Below are 16,123 nucleotides of genomic sequence, written 5' to 3' on the forward strand. Positions count from 1 at the left end.
CCCGTGCCTTATCTCCGACAGCTCGTGTCTTTAGCTCCTTCCTCAGGGAAGCAGAGGCAATGCGGAGGAATGCTTGGTGACCTGTCGGCGGGGCTTTGTGAGAGGGGTTGTGTGGATCGATGCAGCCTTCATCCCACACAGACGAAGCCCGGCTTTGCGCTCCCTGTCAGAGAAGCGCCTTTCTTAGGGGGAGCAGACCACAGCATTGCAAGGCTTTGCAGCACAGGCTAGGGGAGGCAGCAGGCCTTATTACAGAGGTGATCCCCCTAGCAGCACAAAAAGTAGAGGACCTGCCTTCCCCAAAAAGGAGGGGGTCCCTACAGAGCTTATATGAGCTCCTTCATTGCCTCTTTGGCTTCCCCGTTTGCCCAATGCAGTCATGGGCCTGAAAGTGGACAAAAGGATTAGATCCCCCAGGGCGCTGTGAGCTGCACCTTGCCAGCATCGGTGCTGCCACCCGAGCTGGGGTCTGCGCTTCAGAGCCCAGGGACATCCCCAAAGCGGAGAGGATGTTCCCTGAAGCTTTCAACGCGTGAAACAATAACCTCTCCCCTTCTCTCTTTCCATCGGCTTCCCCAGGAAGATGTGCGACCCCGGGATGACTGCCTTCGAGCCGGAGGCGCTCGGGAACCTCGTGGAAGGGCTGGAATTCCACCGATTCTACTTTGAGAACCGTAAGCGGCCGTGGGTCGGCTCCCGCGGACCTCTTGATGCCCCTCAGCTTTCCAGGCAGAGCAGGGGGACAGGGCTGGGCTATCCCCCCCCAGGCCCAGTGCTGAGTCCTAGCTATTCCCAAAGGTCCAAGTCGAATGCCAGTGGATTGGGGTCCAGGTGGCCCATGGGCTGGCTGTTGGGTTAGTCGCTTGTTGGCCGCTGGCTGTTTTCTAGAGGAACCACTTGCATTCTGCAGAAATAACCGAAAGCCCCACGGTGCCAGCAGGAAGCCTGCTCCCCTTCCAGAGAGGCATCTGCTCTTCCTATAAGCCGGGGCGGTTCACGAAGGGCGTTCCCCCATCATGTTGAAAGAGCCTCCAGCCCCCTCCCCACCTCTGTGTAATCCTACCTGCTCTCCCCCCGACTCCAGTGTGGTCCAGGAACAGCAAGCCGGTGCACACCACCATCCTGAACCCGCACATCCACCTGATGGGTGACGAGTCCGCCTGCATCGCCTACATCCGCATCACGCAGTACGTGGATGCCGGCGGCATCCCACGCACGGCCCAGTCCGAGGAGACCCGTATCTGGCACCGCCGCGATGGCAAATGGCAAATCGTTCACTTCCACAGATCTGGAGCGCCTTCCGTCCTACCGCAGTAAGTGCCCAAGAAGACAGGGCCAGCCTCGCCCCCTTGTCTCCTGTCCCTGTCCCAGACACAGGCAGTGGAGTGACAGTGCCCGGCCTGCCCTTGGCCAGGGGGATGGAGCTGGGGTGGGACGGCTGCGTCCCAGCGGAGAAGGTCCAAACCAGCTGTACGTGCCCGGGGGGAGCTAGGGAACAGACTGCAGCTCCATGTTGGCTAGGGCAGGGTGTGTGCCCAAGGAAGGGGGCTGGGATGGAAGAGCAGGCAAGTATCCATACAGCTCCCAGCTGCTCCCAGCCCACGCCATGCGGCACTGAGTGTGAGTATTGATCCTGCCCCGGGCCCTCCAGCTCAGGGGAAATGGAGGATGCTTTCTGCAGCAGCAGGTTTAGAAGCACTATGTGCCCCAGCAGGATGCCCACCAAAGGTTTTGGAAACATCTGGAGCCCCGGGTGCGGGTGGAGGATGTTTGCCAGTAGTAGGGCCACTTATGGTTCTGAACTCTTGGGTTTGGAATTCGTTTTGGCTGATTTACATATATTTTTTAATCTGCCCAACCCCTTTGGTGGGCTAAGATCAAGTATAGGGAGTATCTGACGTCCCTACTTCGGATAGGAGGATGCTTGCCAGTAGCATCTGGGAGCATCTGAACCCCAAGCCCAGTAAATGGAGAATAACTTGGAGCCTGTGGGCCATTGCACATGTCTGTGGGGAAGCCTGGTCCCCAGCCCGTGGTGCAGAGAATGACACGGAGGGCGGGAGACGTGTGCTACCGTGGACAGGCAAGGGAGAGGGGTGCGCGGGAGAGGGGTGCGCAGGAGATCCCCCCCGAAAGCCCTTTGCAAGGTCCCGTGAGATGCAAAAAGCCTTTCCCCCAACATGTGTCTTTCAGCTGAAGCACTGGCCACCTGAGCTGGGTTTATCACTGCCTCGTTGCAAAGGGGAGACCCCCCCCCTTCTCTTCACCTATGGACTTGGCTGTTGGTTCTACCACGTGGTTCTTGCTGGAATCCCTCTCTCGCCCCCCTACCCCATCCCAGGCTCCTCACCAAAAACACCGCCGGCCAAACAGCCGTGAGCACGCATGGGACGCACGCCCCTTCCCCCCTGCACGGCCCTCTGGCAGTTCTCGGGCAAAGCCTGTGCATGGGCCCGGCTTCCTTTGCTTGAAACCATCCTCTGCAAGAAGAATAGCGAACGGGAAACGATCAACCAAGTGGCCGGCAACACGGAGCGGGTCTGGGTAAAGGCTTCCACCCACCTCCCCGCCGGATTCCCCCCTCCTCACCACGTTGCTCCTAGGATGGGAAAGGACTCATCCCGGCTTCGCTCCCGTCTCTGCCCAGGAGCCTTTAGGGACGGGGGCAACAGAGAGATGCGGGTGGGAGCTTCGAGCGGCTCGCTCTGTGCCAGCGGAGGTCTGGGGTCACCGTCTCTCCGCGCCAGTGGGTTTTGTCCATGTGAGGTCCAGGTACCTGATCTGATGCTACAAATTTGCTGCTCCCCCTCTGGCACTCTGCCGCTCAACTCCGAAGTTTCTTCGTCACGCCGGCAGCTGAAGGACATCAGCTTAAACCCGTGCAAAACCCAACTCCCTCCCTTCCCCCCCTCCAACCCTCACCCTGCAACCTGGCTAGGGCAAGGAGGGTTTTCTTTTGGTGGGTGAGTAGAATATATCCTTTATTCTCTCCTCCTAGAAGCAGCCGGTGGGTAGCCCTGGCCCAGCCAATCCTCCCATTGATTTGGTCTGCCAAAGCGTCCCCTTTCTTTCCCCGTTCTCCCACTGGAGGGGGGACTGGAGGTGTTGGGAAGAGCGAAGAAGAAACCCTTTTTGAATACTTTTTGACTACTTGATCAGCACAGCAAGGTACCTGAGCACCACCAGAGCGGACACCCCGGGGCTCTGAGCACAGGGCAAGTATTGCCACAGCCCTGCAGTAGACGGCTTTTCTTCCACACGCGTTATTATCCACTCCCGACTCTGCGACGGCTTCGCCTCCTAGCATGAGATGGTCACTGCCATCCTCCGGCAGATTTGAGGTGGTCTCCTTTACCCCTGGCCGGCTTCAAACCCAGCTCCCCAGACCTGCTGTTGAATGTATGCCTTTGTCCCTTGCGCAGAGCTCCTCCAAGCTTCGCCTCCGAGCCTTGGTTTTCCTCTTCAAGTCGAAGACCTCCACAAACCTCCAAGCCAAGACCCTTCCTTTAAAAGAGCTTCAGTGCCAAGGCCGGTGCCAAGGAAACAGAGCCGGCCATTGATTCGAGACGCGAAAAAAAAAAAATAACCCAACCGCACGACACCTTCCAGCAAAGATGGAGAATGCAAGCTTTAGTAATAAAACTTTGGGGAATCTGATCATGCTTTGAAGAAACAAAGGAGCCTTTAGCTATCTCTTCTACTTTGAGCGCATGCCTTTTTATAGGGGGGGAAGGGGAATAACAAACCTACCGTGTATTTCGTAAATTGATTTGGAGTATTTGCTGAAATGGATCTTTATGTAATAACTAGAAATATCAAATGTTTCGGGTGGGAGAAGGGTGGGGAGGGTAATTTGGGGGGGGAGGGGTTGCTGTTTTTTGGGGGGGTTTTCTGTTCTCTTTCCATTTGGAGCCGGGTTGTCACCAAGTGGTATTCCCAGCGGAGACGGCCCTACATCTGGATCCCAGACAGCAGAGCGGGGAATACTCCAGGGCTGGTTTTCCAGTGAAAAATGTTCTGAGCCCTTTGAGATCTCGGGGGGCAATCTTTGAATGTCCGCAGCGCCCCTCCTCATGGAAACAGCTGAACAGGGAGGCGTCCCGGTACTGAAATGCAGGGGCCACAGGGGCCGTAGTCAACCCAACAGGACCTCTTTGCCAGCTGGCAGGAATACGGGCCAGGTTTCCCCAGGGTCTTTGCCGATCCTGGGTTTTTTCTCGAAGGCTAAAGCCAGACGCCACCGCTACAGCATTTTCATGACGTAGTGAAGGAGCTGGAAAGAGATTGGATGTTGGCGTCACCTTCTTGCCGGAAGGTGGACGTTTCAGAGGCACGAGGTTGGTTATTATTACGACTCTATTATTATTATTATTATTATTTTTTAGTAAATCCTTCAGTTTCTTGTTCTCTTTTTTTCCTGCTGGAACTTCGTTACTCTTTGATGTGAGGTGACTGCAGTGCGCTTCCGCCGCTAGGGGGACTTTCTAACTGCACTTGCTTCATTTGCATGACTTTATAAACCGTGAGTGTATTTAAAAAAAGCAAAAACAAAAAAAAAATCCAACCGAAATGCTTGGGGTTTTTTTGGACAACGATAAGTGTTTTTTTTCTCAATGTCAGTTCTGAATGGTGTATTTTGCCTTTTCTGTGGTTCCAAGTGCATCGCTCTCCATCGGGGCAGGGCAGGGCAGGGCAACTCCCTGCTGGATCGCAGCCATGTCAGCAAAGCGCGAAACCCACCGGACCCGAGGGGAAGAAATCCAAGCAGTCAGGGGCCTTTAGCAAGCACCAAGAGGCACAGCGGATGGGACTGCACCCAGCATAGCGTGCACGCACGGCGAGGAGTGCGTGCAGAAGAGAGGCACCGGGCAGATGCTCGGTGCCACCATCCCGTGGACCTAGGTTGACGTACCGTGAAGCTACGCCAACGTACACCCGCTGAGAATTTGGCCCAGCATCTTTTTTTTAAACCAGGGCTCTCATTCTTGGGAGAGGATCCGCCTTTGGAGATATTGTCCTTTGCATAGCATCTTCTCTTTCCTCCAGCATCCGCTCCACACCAAAGCGATTTGGGCTTCAATGAAGGACTTGGCTCCTTCGCAACTCATTATCTTGCTTCCCTCGAGCCTGCCGCAAAGGCAGCTGCGAGGAGGGATCTGATCGGCCCGTGTATCGCCGCAATCCCGAGACCCCAGAAGTATTTTGGACGTTGCAGGCATTCACGAGGTGCTGCATGGATCCTGGTTTCATGGCAGGATTAGCCGTGGCGGCAGCAGATGCGCTCTCATGTTCCAGAGTCATAGCTCATCCTTGTTGCCGCTTCGGCGGGGGAGGCTGCAGCACAACCCAGGCCCAGGTGCTTTTTCTCCCCTGCTGGGAGCTAGTCTGTGCCTACAGCTGCTGTGTTTGCTTCTGCTGATAGAGCCAGCCCTGTGCGTAGTGCAGGCTGAGGTGGTGGAGGGGGTTAGGACCTTGAACATCCAAAGAGACACAACAAAAATACCGCTCTCAGTGCAGATATGCTCTCCTGTCACCCTAGACGTGTGCCTCCTTCAAGGGATGAAGCTGATGGGTTACCTTAACAATGCCAATCTCTATGGGTAGGATGCAGCAGCCATGGCTGCCCATGTGCCACCTGTTTCTGGGTCCCATCCAGCATGGTCCTATGCTGACTTGGATGCAGGTAGGCCCTTCTCAGAGTGCTTCCCAAGGGACATCTTTGCTGGATGGCACACAGCAGCCATGCCCCTTTCATCCTAGCTGTCACCTGAGCATTGCACGGTGAAGCTGTCCCCCCTGCAGAGGCTGTGGCTTTGGCTCATTTTAGTCTTCCACCATGGGAAAGGTCTGATGAAGGAAGAGGCACTCCAGCCTTTCACAACCTGCTGGATACATGTGCTTTGGGATCCCGACGCCAGCAACATCATCTGCTCTGGGCTTCATCCCCACCCTGTCTTGGCCATCTAGCACAGGCTTCTGCCTTCCCAGGGCCTCTTCTGTCTCAGTAAGCATTAACCCAGGACTCAGCCACAGCCTTGCTGCAGCAGCCGTGGCCAAATTCCTCTATCCCAGGTCATCTCCTGGGTTCTTTGGTCTCCTTCAAGCCTTCGGTCTCACTCCTCCGCTGCCACCGCACGGCGGCTCTGCTTTGGCTTCCAGAACAAGGAGCAGTGTCCCTTGCCTGGCAGCCAAACCACCTGGAGAGCCCTCCACCCTGAAGGGAAAACACCTCTGCAGAGCTTGTCACCTCTGCAACACAAGGGCAATCCTTCAGCCTTGGTCAGTCAAGTTCAATGCCTCCTGCCCCTCTGTAGCACCCATCTTACCACCCCATGCGAGTATCTTTGGGCCGGCGTAGCTTTGCTGCATGTCCCTGTGAGTCTCACACAGGCCAGGCAGCATCCTTGAGACCGAAGTGGTTTTAAAAGTCCTCCTGCTGACCCTTGGCCATGGTAGACAAGGGGAAGGACTCCTCGTGGCCTGCTGCTACAGCAGAAGATGGTCATTAATAACTGATGAGCACTGAACGAAGGCCTGGCCCCCACCCACCCTCACCTGACTCCACTGTTGAGGATGCGACCCTCCCTAGATGTAGAAGAGGCAAGCCAGCTGCAGCAGAGGGGTTGCCAGGCTTCCCATCCTGTTTTTCCCCCAATGGCTCTGTCTCCCACCTGTCCCAAATTCTCAGTGACAAGGTGTTGAAGTGAGGTGCCTTTATGTGCGTCAGCACCAGGATGACCCTGTCTGCGGAGGATGAATGCCATGGTCTTTCAGAGAGTCCTGGTAGTCATGTGGCCCACCAGTAGCTTCCTCCTTCAAACAGCAGAGATGCAGAAGCTCTCTTCAGGTCCCCAAAACAGCCTGGGTCCTACTGCAGCTGTTGGTGCTATGGCTTAAGGAAAGGCTGTGTTTGGAGAAATGCGCCTGCCTTCTGGGAGCTTTGGGTCCAAACCCTAGAGACAGCAGCTGGAGAGGAAGTGGTGGGGATGTCCCAGGAGCCCCAAAAGGTAAGCACTGTTGGTGTGAAACCTTCCTGGACACCTCCACCACCTCTGGGCTGGTGCCACCTACAAACTCAAGCCGTTGCACATTTGCAAGCAGTTTATAAAGGGGCAACACCAAGGGAAGAGCAGATCCTTGGTCAGGCATCGTGGTTGCAGGCTGCAACCATCGATCAGCCCTTTGGAGCCGCTTTCTAGCGGGACTCCTGTAAAGTGCAGCCAAAGACACCTTCCTTGTGATGGACCCACGGGCCTGTTGTCAGATGCGCCCCCCCCCCATTCACTACCACCAAGGGGGGGTCACAGCCCCTCCAGGCAGATCCACCCCGTTCCCTTCCTTTGACCAAGCTTCCTTCCTTCTTGATCCCCTCCATGGCTGTGCCCAAAAACCACCCCCACCCCGTTTCATAACCATGACATCCACAAGGAAAGGCGGGTTCAGGGGGGGAGGGAGATCCGTACAGACTTCTTTCTTTGGGGATGGTTGTTACCTTTTTCTAACCGTTGCACAATTTTAGGGCTTTTGTACCATTTTTGGACAAGCAGGGAAAATGTTACCAGTGGTTAAAGAAAATAATTCTATATATATATATATATAAATATATACACACAAACCTATAGATAGAAATATATATATACATACATACATGAGATCTCTATGGAAATATTTATTTAACATGATTGCAAAAAAAAAAAAGTTATAAAATAATAATAAGAAAAAAAAAAACAAAAAAACACCGAGGAGTTTCATCATGCAACAAATCGAGACCCCAGCGAGAGGCTGCCCTGTGCTCTCTCCTGCGGGCCGCCTCCACGTAGCTGGAATCAAAGCCTTTTCAGTATCTTTTGTACGTAACCTGGGAACTGTCGAGCGGCGCGTCCGTGTTGGCTTCTTTGTTACCGTTTTTTTGAACCCGTGGCTGTGAACAGAATGATCACTGCTCAACTCTTCTGTTATATCTGGAGCGGGGGGAGTGGGTGTGGGGAGGGGGCATCGTTGGTTTTATTCTTAGTGTTTCAAGTGCAATAAATAGCTACAAACTTCTGCAGAGTGGCAAGCAATGATTCTCCGTCAGGGACTCGGGCGGGTTGTGGTGTTGGTTTGTTTTGTTCCCCTTTGCATAGTCTCTGGGAGCCACGGGGCTGGTGTAGGGGTGTAGGGGTGAGGGAGGAGCTGTGAGATTGGATGCTGGTGGCTTGGCTTGTTTTTGGGAGAAGGGCAAATGGCCCTTTCTGCTAGTACCTCCCATAAACACCGTTAGCAGCAAATTTTCACTCCACTCCAGTGACAGTGATGTCAAAGGGGTTTCTTTGCGGCGGGTCTTTATTTTGGTAAGTCTCCAGCTGAGCCGTCAGTTGAGTGTGTGCTCCACTGAGCTGTGGGCTGTGGTGGCACAGGGGTTGAGATATGTGGTTTCACCTCTGTAGTGTTCACCAGGTCCAGTAAATACCAGCTTACAGGGAATGAGAAGAACTAAACTATCAACTTTATTGTGGAGCAGTAGGCAACCTTGGCAGACTTTGGTCTATCTTACTAATTCCTCAGCTGGTCCTTATCTGAGGGACTGTCTCGCAGTTGCCAGCTCCCTCAGTCCCTTGTTAGGGATTGTCTCTACATTATAACTTCTATCACTGCAAGCTCCAGAGGCCAGAGTTCATGCCTTGCTCTGGGCTAAAGGCTGCTCTGAGTCAATTCAGCTGTAAGTAGGTCCCTGGTGATTTGGGTTGGGGGTCGAAAGTACCTGGCTGTGATGCTAGGCACAGTGATCCTTTGAGCACTGCAGAAACTACACCCAGCCAGATGGATGGGCTGCTCGCTCTGGGAGGATGCTGGACTAATGGAGGCTGTCCAAGTGGAGGCTGGTGGAGACAGCCTGACCTGGAGCAGCAGTGGCTGGAAGGCAGATGTTGGTGGCGTGCCCATGTCACACTTGGCAGCCTCAGCTCCATTGCTGCCAGGGCAGGAATCTGGGAGCAAGGGCCCAGCCCTGAAGATTTTAGCACAAATGAGGAGTCTGGTGGGCAGCTGAGCTCTGGCAGAGCCCAGGGAGTCTTATCTGCTGGAAGAGTCTCCTCCAGAACAGCCAAAGGCTCCCAGCCGGGGAGCAATGCAGCAGGGCTGCTCCCCATCCAGGTGCAGCTTCCCTGTCTGGGGGAGTTTGCTCTGCCTCATGCAGATGCTTCATGCAGATGCTTCATGCTTCATGCTCTGCTTAAAGCAGGGCAGGAACCAGGTCCAGGTGCCCAACTCTGCATGCTCAGGCCCTTCTGCCGGGCAGCGAGGCAGTGTGCTGCCATGCTGATCTCACAGCCAGGAGCCCCATCTGAAACCCCTGGGCAGTCCCCAGATCTGGGAATTTGGGATACCCCTATGCACTCATGAGGGCAGCCCTCACCTCCCTTACAGGATGTTAAGGCCTCACATGTAATGCCAAGCTGTCTCCACCAGATGGGAGCAGAAGAACGTGGCTTCAACAGGCATTTCCTTCCCGCAGCACAGGTTTGACCCACGCACTGACCGTGAACTTCATAGCACTGCTGATACCCCCGAATACCCCACCTGCTCTGCATGTCACCATGGCTCCCTTCCTCCAGCTCCTTCTCTTCCTCCAGCCCCCACAAATTTATCTACCTTCTCTCCCACCCAAGCTGCCCGATGCAGCCTGGTGCCCCCCACAGATGTGGTCTGCATTTCATTTTGCTTGGGTTCTGCCTGGGTTGCTGTGCCAGGAGCCTTCCCTCGCAGTCTCAAGGGAGCGGATGAAGCAGGGCCAGCTTTGCTGTAAAGCTCTGTGCCAGCCTATTTACAGCTGCAGTTTCATGGGTAGGAACATGGGCTGTAGCTCTGCAATGCTCTGGTGTTACAGACCCAGAGGTCTCCCAGGCCTTTCAGAAGCCCGACCCCACCCTCTCGCTGTGTGGGCATTACTAGTCAGGGTCATAAATCATAGGCATGTCCTATAGTCCCTGATCAGATACACACAGCGCCACTGCAATGCAGCCACCTCTGGGGTGCGAGATGGTAGCTGGCCCGTGCAGAGCAGGAGGGTGGGGAAGAAACGTAGCATAGCTCAGGCCACAGGGGCAAACCTGGGACACTTGCAGAGTCATGGGAGTCCTAGCCCTGAAAAAAGCAGACAGGGGAGGTCTCCTCTCCACCCAGCTGCCCCCACATTGCATCCCCCACAGGGAAGTGGGCCTGGGTCAGCCCAGCTGGGATTGAACCTGCGAGCAGAGGCCAGTGCCACATCCCCCATTTCATCTCTGGTCACGACATGGGGGCTGGGTGGTCCAGTCCCAGTTTCTAGTAGACCACTAGCCTCGGAGCCAGGAAAGCAGACAAGGCCCAACCACATGCCAATGCACTGAACATCATCTCACTGCCTTGCTTGGTTCCCAATCCCTGCAGCTCCAAGGTCCATTTTGCTCCCACCCATCAAGCTGAGAAAGGGGGGTGCACACATCTTTTAGAGCGCTTCTTCCCTGGTGCGAGCAGGGCACCGGGGAGGACTCGCTGCTGTTTTCACTGACTCCACCTGACACCCCTTCTGCAGTCAGCAGCACCCGTTGCACCCCCTGGCTCTCCTGGAGACCTCCCTGCAAACTCCTCAGCGGCTGCTTTCTCCATGGGGGCCACACCAAACATAGCCAGCTTTCCGGCTACAGACACCCCAGAGATGGCTTGTTCAGGGAGGAGGGAGAGGGGGCTTTGCTATTGCTGCAGCTCAGCTCCCTTTCATGGGTGTCAGGGTTGCAAAGGTGTCTAAGCCATCTGGACCCTCAGGGCCTGAATGGGGTGCCCAGCTCCCCTAGGCTCTCTGCGTGGATGCTGTGTGCATCCTCATGTGTATCAGCCATAAATGGGGAGATGGTGTGTGCTCCAGGCCAGGGGGTGCACAGGGGTGTTTGCTTTCCTCCCTCCCTGGCATGGCAGTGGTGTGCAGTGAACAGTTGTGCGAGTCCGGATCTCAGTAAACGTTTTATGGCCTTTTCCTCCTGTGGCAGCAATGTTTGCTCAAGCCAGGGCATCGCCACCTCATTCCCATGGGAAACCAACCATGCCAGCAGCAGGAAGTTTCCACACGACCAGCCCTTTGCCGGTGTGTGGGCGATTCACCCATGCCAGCCCCAATCTAGAGCAGGTCCCCCCCGCCAGACGCTCCTACAATGGGGGAGATTCAGCTTCACCTGAACCCCCTCTCTGAAGCCCCTGGATCTTGAGGCAGGCTGGGGACAGACCCGGCGTTGAGGTGACCTGTTGGGGGCATGGCAGAAGGGTCTGGGGGAGAGGGGACAGGGCCATGGGGGCAGCCCATCTTCCCGACACAGTGCACCTCTCAGCCCAAGATTAGCAAGCCAGCAATTCAATTCGCCCTGCCCTAGCTGCCCTTGCTTGAGCCAATGAGCACCTTCCATTGCATAGCTCTCTCTTCTGAAGCCAATCCGCTGGCGGCTCCCTTCTCCCTGAGCCAATCTGCTCCCAGGTTCCCCGCGCCTCACCCAATGGCTGGCCATGGGCACCATAAAACTCGGTGCTGACGCCTCCTTGTGGGTACACAGTGTCAAGGTTAGAGCAAGTTGTTCCCCCCCAGCCATAAATCTTTATTGCACCCGGCTCAGCCCCCACCCTCAACTGAACTTTCCACCAACGCCACCTTTATGACAGGCCTCTAATGATTAACCCCTGGGCCCTGGGCACAGCTTGTTCTGCCCTGCCACGGGGCAGGAGCGGGGCCAGGGGCCAGAGGAGAGGGGTTTCTGGCAGGCCAAGCATCCACATCCTTCCTCCGTTCCAGCCAAGCAATGGGCATCAAATAGTTGGGAGGATGATCCCCATGGCCGGGGCAGGAATATCCCCCGCTTAACTCCATGGCCCCGGGGACCCACATCCCAGCAGCCAACCCAGGCTGGACCCAGAGAGGCACAGAGTCAGCGGAAAGGAGAGGCATGGCTCTGCACCACTCCCCCAAACAATATGGGAGGCCACGGAGACCTAGATGGCTTCTGGCGTCCCTTCCTTGCAGCATTTCCAAGCCTGGCCCCATCAGCCACCCAGCAGGGCTGGCCCCAGCACCTCCCGCACTGCTGCCCGTGTCACACCAGGCTATGGCACGTCCTCCCATGCCAGGACAGACATGGGCCATTCAGCCGTTCCTCAAGGCTGAAGAGTTGTCTTCAGCAAGGGCTTGCCCTCAGCCTGGGGCTACAGAGCTTGTTTTGGGTCTGTTGGCTGCGATAGCGGGATTTCCCTTAGGAGGTGGGAGGGGAAGAGATGAGAGATAGAAAAGTGCAGGTTGCGGGGGGAGATGTCACCCAAAGTGCTTTACCGCGGAGCACGTCAAGCTCTGTGCCCGTCTCAGCTCCTTGGCGCGAGGGGTCATCTGTTCCTTCACCTCCTATTGCTCTGCCCAGGCCCTGAGCCATCAGGGCGCATGGGGAGGCACGTCTCCCGTGCATCCTCGGTTTGTCATCCCTTCAAGGTGGGATGGGGGGCCAGCGAGATACCAGGCAGGAGAGCGAGATCCACCCAGCCCTGAGCCCAGCGAGAGATGCCATATTGAGGAGGGGAAATCATTAAATGTGCCATTTCCATTAGGGCAAAAAGTGATGGGAAATCGCTATGTCTCTCCCCAGCCCCAGCTGCTAATGCAGCCATGCGCCCGCCTGCTGGAATCAGCACAGCCGGGCACCTCTGGGACAACTGGCACTCAGGTAGCCTGGATAACAGGATGCCCCAGCGAGCAGACCTCGATTTTGCCCTCGGCGTCTCTCCCTGCCCACCTGTGAGTGCACCTGGGGGCGTGAGCAGGCATCAAGGAAGGGGTTGGGCTGCTGGGATGTGCAGAAGGGCATGGGTCCTGTTTTGCAGAGCTGGGGGTGGAAGTCAGTGCCCCCCCATCCTCCAAGGCAGGGAGCTGCGGTGAGAGGAGTGCAAAGGTGGCGCTGGGCTAAGTTGGGAAGGGAGCCGTGTCCTTTGTGTCCCCGACCCACAGCCATTGCCCGGTCGCTCCCAGGGAAAGGCCTCTCTGGAGACCTGAATCGGTAGGGGTTGCCTGCTGTGCATTTAGCCTGCCCAGGACAAACGTGCTCTGAACCACTGCCTGTCTGGGAGCAGCAGAGACTTCTGCTTTTGGTGCCTCAAAACCTGGAGGAAAAGGCAGAGCAAACGATCACGGACTGGTGACCTCTCTGCCACGGCCCCTGGTTACCCAAGGAAGCCACCAGGCCCAGATGGCTTCTAGGACTACACGGATAGAGCCTGAACCTGCCAGGGGCTGGTGTTTGTGTTTGCTTGAGTCCAGCATAGGGGGACACGTCTAAGCTCTTAATGAAGGGATCTGAAAGGCGCTGCAGAGCCCTCCGAGGAAATAACAATGCTTTCCCACGTGGTGGCAGCTAGACACGAATGCACTAGGTGCTTTAATAGTGCAAAGGACAGAGAGAGGAAGAGGGGGAGTGTGCTGAGAGCACAGCGGGCACGAACGGATGCATCGTCACTGGTGTTTACTGCGGAGCCGAGGGGACACGCACACCAGCGAACACATGCGGGGACCACGGCCCTGCTGGACACTGCGGGGCACGGTTGGAGCAGTGCCTTCAAAGAGGGCACCTGCCCCCCCCAGACACAGGAGCCGGCAGGAGATGAGCGTCTGACATGGGCACCATACACAGAGACGCTGCCAGCCCTGGGGGGCTGAGGCATAGGGAAGCACCCGGCACAGCCACCCACTCCCAGGAACACAGACAGGGGGCGGAGGGGGTATGTGGGGGCAGTGAGCGTCCAGGCCAGGGATGCGCTGACTCCCGGCCAAGGCCACGCCTCATTCATGCTCATCTCCGGCCCCAGTCAGTAGGGAGGGCTCCTAAACCCCCTTCCCCTGAGGTTCTGGATTCACCTCAAAGTGGGCCTCGAGCTGCCAGGAGAGAGGGCACAAGTGGCACCTTCTGAAAGCAAGGGTTTCTTGTTGGGCCTCAGTGAAGAAGGCCTTTCTGCAGACTGTTAGTTGGGCATCAGAGTTAGATGAGGGGCAGCAAAAAGGGGAAACCTCCCGAGGGGCCTTGTTCCCCACTCCCTTGCACCTGGTGCCGTCTGTGCAAAGGGAAGGGAGGGGTGGGGACCGGACACTGGCACACGAACACACGGAGTCATGACACAGCTTGCCACACTGAACGAGAACCTCGACGACACTAGGAGTCTCCGCAGACGGCTCTGGAGAGGCCGGGGTGTCCCAGGGGCTGCCCCCGACCACACTGGGACAGGCCCGCAAGCCCAAGTGCAACTGTGCAAGTTCATGGGGAGAGGACCCCCGTGCCCCATTCTCCTTTCCCCGCAGGGCTTGCGACCTCCTCACATCATGGACTCCTCCTCCTCTATCTCCTTGTCCACCTCGATGGCCGTGTTCTCGTAGCTGGTGATGCCCCCGTACTTCCTCATGTGCACCATCAAGGGCTTGGGGGACTGGCTGCCCGCCAGGGTGGCCACGTACATCCCGGTCCTGTCCTCCTCCAGGGACGGGCCCCAGTCCATGGCCGGCCGGCTGGCCTGCTGGACTCTCTGCGGGTGCAACCAGGAGATGAAGGGCAGGGTGGCAGGAGTGGGCATCCTGGCGGTAAGTGTGGTGGGTTTATCTGTGCCCTAGGTTGGGCAGCAGGAGATTCCCCAACAAATGCAATGCATCAGGGCCCCTGGGGGGGTTTCCTCGGGCCAGGCTGGTACCAGGGAGGGGAATGTCCCTGTTCCCAGCCATGCCCCAGGCACAGCCTCAGGTCCCCCTAAGGGCCTGATGCCCACTGACTCAGTGAGATCCTTGGAGGATCAGGGCCCTGAGGACAGGAGGGGAGCTGGGGGAAGGCCTTCCCCCAGCACCGCAGCTTTCCAACCTTACATTTGCATCTGTGAGATGAGCACAGCAGGTCCCCGGGCAAGGCACCCAGGGCAGGCAAACCACCTGTCAGGTCCAGGGGCTTATGGTGGCAGGTCTGGAAAAGCAGGATGGGGAGGAAGGAGAGCAGGAACCCAGCCCCAGCCTGGAGCGGGGAAAGCTATAGGAGACGCGGGCTAAGGGCCCCAGGCACGCTGTTCTGCCCCTTCACGGGGTAAGCTCTTCCATGCATAATATACATGTGCCCTCCCTTCGCTTCCTCACCCACCCCCCCGCAGCAAGAGCCCCGCGCAGCCAGGCGAACTGCTCCAATAGCTAATGAGAAGCCCCCCCCCTCCAAGCCTCCAGCAGAAACAGCTGCTTGCAGAAAGGGGGAGGAGCCTGCTCTGGCACAGAGGGCAGGGATTGGCTAAGCCACCCTTCCATCAAGAGTGAAGGGGCAGGGAGAAAGCCCTGTCTCAGTATAAAAGCCCTGCAGCTGCAGAAGGCGTTTTGGCTGCTTTGGGTCTGCAAGGGGTGGGGGGCTCTGTGCTGAGGCAGGATTCGTGCGGAGAGCTGCTTTGCTGTGCAATACGTTCGGGCTGAGATGGCGGTTCCTTAACTTAACCTAGCGCAGGGCGCAAGAGTCACTGCCCCCCTCTGCCAAAGTAGGGGAGACATTTAGATCCAGAGGGCACCTGAGCCCTCTCTGCTGCATGTGTTCGCTCTGCCAGGGGACGAGGACCCTTGTTGGGGGGACCAGGGCACCCCCATAACCCTTCCTCTAGCCATCTCCGTGGCTTAGCCTCAGGGCAGCAGGGCTCTGCAGCTCTTCAAGCAAAGCCTCGGTGCCTGCCTGGGGCTAAGGGCTGACAAGGGATCACAAGCAAATGCAAATTTGGGGATCTAGGGGCAGACGTGACACACAAACTGGTTTAAGGGATCAGAAACTGGTTTAACCCTGTAACAGAACAGAAGTTCAGTGCACATAAACCAGTTTCAAAATGGCTGCAACTGGTTTTGAGATAAACCTGGTATCAGACTTAACTGATCTGGGTCAAACCGTTTTCTGCAATGTCTGTCCCAGCCCTAGGGGTTGTGTGTGCAGCCAGCAAGTGGGGGACCATTTGGGGCGTTTAAACGGATCCCTTACTTCCAGCGCTCCCTTCAAAATATAGTCTCCCCTCCTCCCTCCCTCCCTGCCAAGAACACAGAGCCCCTCCACCACCCCTCCTCACCCACCAACAATAAAAAACACAC

The 16,123-nt window shown here is 56.6% G+C and overlaps 2 protein-coding genes across 4 annotated transcripts in view; one reads left to right on the forward strand and one right to left on the reverse strand.

Annotated features, from left to right (window-relative positions):
- Positions 1–4,538, forward strand: part of CAMK2A (calcium/calmodulin dependent protein kinase II alpha) — a 71,021-nt gene extending 66,483 nt beyond the window's left edge. For 2 of the 3 annotated variants that reach the window (XM_019506142.1, XM_019506143.1), the window contains 3 exons: positions 580–674; positions 1,085–1,313; positions 2,194–4,538. In XM_019506142.1, coding sequence (XP_019361687.1) covers positions 580–674; positions 1,085–1,313; positions 2,194–2,197 — 328 coding nt within the window. In that variant the 3' untranslated portion in view covers positions 2,198–4,538. Of the gene's footprint in view, positions 1–579; positions 675–1,084; positions 1,318–2,193 lie in introns of those variants that run through there. The other variant, XM_019506144.1, reaches the window with a different exon arrangement.
- Positions 4,539–13,869: 9,331 nt separating this feature from the next.
- SLC6A7 (solute carrier family 6 member 7) overlaps positions 13,870–16,123 on the reverse strand; it is a 31,403-nt gene continuing 29,149 nt past the window's right edge. Inside the window, exon 14 of the mRNA XM_019506145.1 lies at positions 13,870–14,556. Coding sequence (XP_019361690.1) covers positions 14,350–14,556 — 207 coding nt within the window. The 3' untranslated portion in view covers positions 13,870–14,349. The remainder of the gene's footprint in view (positions 14,557–16,123) is intronic.

The sequence above is a fragment of the Gavialis gangeticus genome, unplaced genomic scaffold (genome assembly GCF_001723915.1).
Source record: "Gavialis gangeticus isolate Ggan-Ray unplaced genomic scaffold, GavGan_comp1, whole genome shotgun sequence".
NCBI classification, from domain to species: domain Eukaryota; kingdom Metazoa; phylum Chordata; order Crocodylia; family Gavialidae; genus Gavialis; species Gavialis gangeticus.